Below are 7,341 nucleotides of genomic sequence, written 5' to 3'. Positions count from 1 at the left end.
TCCCGCGGAGCGGCTGGTAGTTTCAAACCGCTGACCTTAAGGTTCGCAGCCCGATTCGTAACCACTACGCTACCAGAGCTCCTAAGAAAAAGTAGCCACACTAAAGGGGGAAAAAACCCACAAAATTCTTTGCCAGGGTGTATGGTGGAGGGGGAGGGGGAGGGAGGGGAAGGTGAAGCACGGGGTAGGGAATAGACACAGGAAGTTTGGGTGCTGGGGGGTTGGGCAATACACTAAAAGTGGGAGGAGAATGGAAGAACAAGGTGGATGGGAGAACAGTTAGGCAGGTTTGCATGGGCTAAGTGGGACAGGTAAATAATGATGTATGCACAACATTGGAACAACAGGGCTCTGGGATACAGGGATTGAGGCATGGTTTCAATGGGTAAAAGAGGGGAAATAATGTTAAGATGCTTTGTGGTCTTTTGAATCTTGATTTCCCTTACCTACTATTGTAAAATAGACACTTGAGGGGGCGGAGAGAAAGGAATAACCAGAAATATCACCATAGAAAGCTTTTAAGTCCGTATTCAGCCTATAACTGATTGGAATACCTAAAAGGAGGCTAGAACTTGTCCAGTGAAGGAGGCTTCCTGTGGAGCCTTTGCATTACATAAGACCAAGGTGGAATCCTGATCTTCATCCAGAACCTTCTGAGGTGGGAAATTTCCACTGGAAAGGACAAGCAGACCAACCTGGAGTGACTAGAAGAACAGATGATACTTCTTAAAAGAAAGACCAGCAAGAAAAATCAAAAACACTAATTAATGGCAGCCTGATTGACTACTACAAGAACAAGCAAGTTGCTCACCCCGGAGCCATCAAGGCAAGTTGTCAGGTCCCCTCAGGGCAAACCCCCTTCCAAGACTAAGATTCAAGCGGGGAAATACAGGAGCAGGCATGTGGTCTTGCTGCTGACCACTTTGGTCACTGATAAAGGGAAGTGGGAGAAAAACAGCAATAAAATTGTGAGCTAAGTCCAACCACATTCAACAGATGCCTGTCAACCTGGATTGAGACCTGGTTGGCCAGCAGTATGGCGAGATCTGGAACTCCTGGGCCCAGAGGCAGTGACATGGCCACTGAGGACTAGAGTGGAGAGTGAAGCGTCCAGCCAATATGAAGTGAGGGGAGATGTGCAAGAACACCCATTTAACCAGAACTGGACTAGAGGAAGAAATCAGAGGAAAAAAAGAGTAATCCGCTACAATTTGATGAACTTGACCTATGCTTATGGATGTAGTAGCTCAAAAAAGGGAACAAATCTTTTTACAGTGAGGATCACTCCCACCCCCTCTGTACACAGGGTTGACAGGGGTGGGCAACTTAGATATTGGCTGCCCAAAATTGTGGGGGGAGGGCTACAAAGGCAAGAAGTGACTGGGTGACTGGCTAACAAGCTATCAAGAGGGAACCTAATTCCAGAGGGTGCCGGGGAAGGTAGAGTCTCCACTGAGTGGTTTCCAACCTGTTGGATGGGGCTGTTGAAAGGAGATGGGGATAAGACTTGTGGTTCAATTGTGAATGATTGCTATCAGGACTGACTGTGAGTGTTGGAAATGTAAAGGTAGACGTTTTGTAACAAAAGGAGGAGAGTGGTTGATTTGGTAGTCTGGGAGCAGAGGTCTCTGGTACCATCAAGGGAGAAGAACGGAGTGTGGGATCTTATCCAGAAAAGCAGGGACACTAGAGATGGAGGCAGAGACAATGACAAAGAGAAATGGAGACGCTAAGGACTCTGGACTTTGGGAGGGAGAGGGGCTGTGTGCTGATGGCTGGGGGGCAGGCTTGCGGCTGTACCCTTAGTGGTTTGCTGAGCATGCAGGGAATTGTAATCATTGCAATGAAACGAAATAAGATAGGATGAATGTAAAGTTAATGTTCTCCCATGGAAACAATCACATAATTCACAATTAAAAAAACATTTTTCTCTCTCTTTTTTAGCATGCATGGAATTGTAATCATTGCAATGAAACGAAATAAGATAGGATGAATGTAAAGTTAATGTTCTCCCATGGAAACAATCACATAATTCACAATTAAAAAAAAAAAGAGAGAAAACCTGAGGACAGTATTTCTTGCTAATCAATTGAGGACCATTTATGGATATTTTCTACTTTTTTTCTACACTATTTATTTGAGGTAAGGAGCTCTGGTAGCGTAGTGGTTACGACTTGGGCTGTGAACCGCAAGGTCAGCAGTTCGAAACTACCAGCCACTCTGCGGGAGAAAGATGAGGCTTTCTACTCCCGTAAAGATTTACACCCTCGGAAACCCTGTACAGGGTCGCTATGGGTCGGAACTGACTCGATGGCACTTAACAACAACAACAACAAGAGTCAGAAGCTCAAGCTTAAGACATGCTTCCTAATTCTCTTTCCCAAACTGTCCACGGTTAGTGTGTGTTCATGACTTAAAATTAGGGCTTCGATCCTGTTCTTCTGGTTCACTCATGGCCAAGGAAGGATCCGAATTTGTAAAATGTGGGTAAATCAGAACAGTAACTGGAAAGTAGGAAATTACAGCTCCAGACCTTGTTAGAAATGTAAATTCCCTCTTAGAAAACAAGCACATTATTTGCTATGTGTAACCACCAAATCTGTTGACTGAGCTGGAAGCAGTAGTCCCCTCCTCAAAGATGGCGGCCCCTGCTTTGCTTCCAATAGGTCACTCTGCAGCCAGACATGAATCGAATCTCTCGCATCAGGTTCCAGAGAGCTCATGACACCTCTTCTGAGTCTCCCATTCCAGGATTTCAACACATAATTTTTCTAATTCCAAGTCTGCTTCACCCAATTTTTTCAAATTCAGGTCTGTTCAATTTCATTTTGCCATGACCAGGCCAGATGCATATCAGAATCCTGTGGGTCTTTTTTGTTGGGGTGGAAGGAACTTCTAAAAATATTGTCACATTAGGGGCCCACCCTCAAGGTTTCTGGTAGGTAAGGGGTGTGACCCAGGCATCTTTCACCTTTGTAAAGCTCTGTGCTGCTGTTAAGTGCTGTTGAGTCGTTTCTGACTCGTAGCGACTATATAGGGTTTTCAAGTAGCGGCTGGTGTGCTTGAACCACCAACCTTGAGGTTCAAACTGACCTTATGGTCATGTACTTATCTATGACTATGCTTGTTAATATAAGTACCAGAAAGTTAGCCAGGAAACCAGTCCCTCTTACAGTTTCCTAATTGTCCTTGGTAATCATCTGAGGACAAGGTTGTTCTCGAAGCTAGAAGCTGGGGGATTTAGGTACAGGTTTCATCGAATACAAGTTTAGATGGAAGCTGATTCTACCTTTTCTCACTTCAGTTCATTGTGATTTCAGTGTGTTTTGACATCCAAGTGGAAATCTGACAACAAAATGTGTCTATGAGTTCTCATGTCTCCCTTTCTTTCTTCTTTTGGTAAAAGCGCTTTAATTGATTGTCTGATCAACCCACTTCAAGAACAGATGGAAGAATGGAAGAAAGTGGCAAACCAGCTGGATAAAGACCATGCAAAAGGTACAGGGCAGACGTCTAACTCAGGGTAGAGCTCTGGGACAAGCTGGGGACTGTGTGGCTGCTGCTGGGTTTATTGAAATGAATCACCCCAAATAGCTAAGGGTTTGCTCTGCCTTGAATCCCTTGTAGGCCTTTCAGTGTGGAAACACAAAAACAGTCAGAGGCGATCCCACTGCAAAACTCAGTGCTGGTTTTCAGCTTTGACACATCTCTCAGCAGCATGATCTGCAAGTGGCATTAGCTGTAATCGTAGGATTAACAGTGGATCCTAATAGAAAGCAGAGATGCCAAACGATTCCTACATAAGGCATTTCAGCTCATTTTGAAAACCCAGCTGACCTGTGTCACCTGCCCAGACCTGGCCGTTCTCTTTGCATATCGCCTTGGGCAGGTTAGATTATCTTTGTGATGGTGTAGGTCATTTTTGAGGACTTTAATGGTATTTGAAGGAACTAGGTCTGATCTTCTGAGGAAATAGCATCGATACTCTTTCATTAATTGTGATGTCTGTCCAACATCTTCCCCATATAGGGGTCTTTAAAGTGAAGTTCTGTGAAGATGGTTTTGGAAAAGTAAATAACACTGAAAATCTTTCCCAATGCTTCAACTGATCCTTGCCAATTTTCATTGGCAATTGAATGAAAATTAGAGTAAAAAATACATTGGCAAATGAGTAATTTTTATTAGAATGTTCCTAAATGATATCCCTCCTCAAGACTGGTATTAAACAGTTATGATAAACAAAGATTGTTGTACATTTTGGGATTTTTAATTTTCATTTAAAGCTCCTTTCTTGTAAAATGTCTTCATGAGCTCTTATCATACTATATTCTGGTATTTGTTTACCACATTTCACAGTTAACGCTATCTGTGATGAAAGTGATAAAATATTTTCTGTTGAGTGATCAAATTATTTAATATTCTACTTTCTCTTAGAATATAAAAAAGCACGCCAAGAGATAAAAAAGAAGTCCTCAGACACACTGAAGTTGCAGAAGAAAGCAAAAAAAGGTAACTTTTTTATGTGTGCATATTCTTGTGGTTTGGGTGAAAGTTTACAGAACACATTCACTTCCCATTCAACAATATACAGACATTCTGCTTCCTCCAATCTAACTGTGCTCTTCCCTGGCTTCCCCATATCCTGTCCTCCTTTCCTGCTCCTTTTGCCTTCTGAACTTTGTTTTGGGGCAAATGCCCTTTTGGTTTCGTGTTTGTTCATTTTATAGGCCTGTCTTATTTAGATGAAGGGTGATTCTGGGGGTGTGGGCAGGGGACCGAGTTCCAGGTTTAAGGGTCCAAGGGCCATAGTCTTGGGGCTTCTACCAGTCTGTCTCAGACCAGTAAGTCTGATCTTTTATGATTTTGAATTCTTTTCTACATTTTTGTCTGGCTCTGTCCAGAACTTTCTGTTGGTGATCCCGTTCAGAGCAGTCAGTACTGGTAGCTGGCCCCATCTAGTTCTTATGGTCTCCGGGCAGTGGATGCTAGGGCTTCCATGGTCCATTTTCCCATGAGTCTGTGGTTTTCTTCATTCTTCTTTACTCTCAAAAGGGAGAGACCAATCGTTGCATCCTAGATGTCCGCTCACAGGCTTTTAAGATCTCAGTCTCTACTTGAGTAAGCTGTGAAGCATTGGCTTTGTGGACTATGCTATGTCAATGGGCCTACATGTTCCCAGAGATTATGGTTCTAAACTCCCAATTCCCCAAGGATTTTGTTTATGACTAAGAAGTTTTCATGACTTTGCCTCTGTATGCTTCACTTTATACAAGGATCTATTTGCAGCACATACAGATAACACATTTAGAAATAGCCTCTTGGTTGCACTCCCATATGCCATCTGACACTTGCACACCTATGCATCCGCTCATCAATCACTGCATGCTATTGCAGGATTGTACCTGCAATAGCATTTACCTTTTTTGCCTTTTATTTACTCTTTGAGTACCCCCACCCCCAGTGTCTCCCTTTGCCTTTCATGTTGTATTGCCTTCCTCTTATTGTGTATTGCCAATCCCTTCACCAAAGCTAGTCCATGTCTACTCCTTAGTTAGTGGTTTGCCCTCCCTCCACTCCCCACCCTGCGTCCCTGGTAACTATCACAGAGTATTTTTTTCTGTATGTAAACTTTTTCTTGAGTTTTTTAACGGTGGGCTCCAGTAATATTTGCCCTTTTGTAATTGACTGAATTCACTCAGGATTATGACCTGGTCCAGGTTCATCCACGCTGTAATGTTTTGTGGATTCATTGTTACTCTTCAACATTGCATAATATTCTATTGTGTGTATGTTTGTTTGTTCAGCCATTCGCCCTTTGATGGGCACTTAGGTTGTTTCCATTGTCTTGATATTGTAAATAGTGCTGTGATGAATATGGGTGTGCATACATCTGTTAGTGTAACAGCTCTCATGTCTCTAGGTTATATACCAAGTAGTGGGATGGCTGGATCATATGGTATTTCTATGCCTAGCTTTTTAAGGAAGTACCAAACCATTTTCCACAGTGGTTGTACCATTTTGCAGTCTCCCTAGCCGTGTTATGAGAGTTCCAGTCTCTGCACACCCGTGATCGCCAGCATTTGTTTCCTGTTTTTATGATCCACTGGGGTGAGATGCCGTCTTAATTGTTTTGATTTGCATCTCTTTCATGGCCTATGTTTGCAAACATGTCTTTATGTAGTTGTTGGCCACCTGAATGTCTTTTCATATCTTTTGCCCATTTTTTAAATTGGATTTTTTTGTCTTTTTGTTGTTGAGGTGATAACGTTTTCTTTAAATTTTAGAGATTAGTCCCTTGTCAGATACGTTATTGCCAAAGTTACCCCTAGCATATAGGTTCATTTTTACTCCTTTGGTGAGAAGTCTTTTGATCCACAAAAGTGTTTAATTTTTAGGACGTTCCAGCCATCTAGTGTATATTCTTCTATTTGTGAATTTTGGGTAATATTTGATAGATTATTGATGCCATAAATTAGGGCCCTTAAGTTTGCCCCTAAAGAGCTCTGATAGTGTAGTGGTTATGAATTGGGCTGCGAACCACAAGGTCAGCAGTTCAAAACTACCAGCTGTACCGCTGGAGAAAGATGAGGCTTTCTGTTCCCATAAAGATTTACAGGCTCGGAAATACAGCCTGTACAGGGTCGCAATGAGTCGGAACTGACTCGGTGGCACATAACAACAACAAGCTTGTCCCTGATTTTTTCTTTTATGATCTATATAGTTTCAAGTGTTTGATATTTGACATAAGGTATTGATCATCTCATTTTTGTAAATGGATATCCAGTTTTGGGAGCCCCATTTGTTAAAGAAACGGTCTCATTTCCATTTAACGGATTTCAGCTGTTTGTCAAAGAGCAGCTTCCCTACACCTTTAGCATTCCTTGTAAGATTAGTCAACTTTTTACAAATTCCCTTAAGTTCTGCTTATCTGGAAATGTCCTAATTTTGCCATTCTATCTGAGGGAACATTTTTATGGCTATGTAACTCTTATTAGCATTTTTTTTCAGGGATTTCTTTATGTCATCGCATTGCCTTCTGGCCTGCATGGTGTCTGCCAAGAAATCAGAACCATACTCTTGTTGGTTCCCTTTTATAGGTAGCATTTCAGTTTTTCCCAGCTACTCTTAGGATTCTTTGTCTCGTTGTCATATCTAGTTATGATGTGTCTTGTTGATTCTTTTGGAATCTAACCTATCTGAGGTTCATTGAGCTTCTTGGATGAATATCTTCTTATCTTTCATATTATAGAAATTTTCTACCAACAAATCTTACACAATTTTCTCTGTGCTTTTTTTGGTCTCTTTTTGTTCTGCAATTCTGATTGCATGTAAGTTATTCCT

General features: G+C 41.9%; 1 protein-coding gene across 3 annotated transcripts in view; it reads left to right on the top strand.

Annotated features, from left to right (window-relative positions):
* The window catches only part of MTSS1 (metastasis suppressor 1), a 223,775-nt gene that overhangs the window by 177,040 nt on the left and 39,394 nt on the right, over positions 1–7,341 (top strand). For all 3 annotated transcript variants that reach the window (XM_006830700.1, XM_006830698.1, XM_006830699.1), the window contains exons 5-6: positions 3,407–3,498; positions 4,435–4,509. In XM_006830700.1, coding sequence (XP_006830763.1) covers positions 3,407–3,498; positions 4,435–4,509 — 167 coding nt within the window. The remainder of the gene's footprint in view (positions 1–3,406; positions 3,499–4,434; positions 4,510–7,341) is intronic.

The sequence above is a fragment of the Chrysochloris asiatica genome, unplaced genomic scaffold (genome assembly GCF_000296735.1).
Source record: "Chrysochloris asiatica unplaced genomic scaffold, ChrAsi1.0 scaffold00001, whole genome shotgun sequence".
NCBI classification, from domain to species: Eukaryota; Metazoa; Chordata; class Mammalia; order Afrosoricida; family Chrysochloridae; genus Chrysochloris; species Chrysochloris asiatica.
The sequence above is the reverse complement of the archived record's forward strand: the minus strand, read 5'-3'. Positions and strand labels throughout refer to the sequence as shown.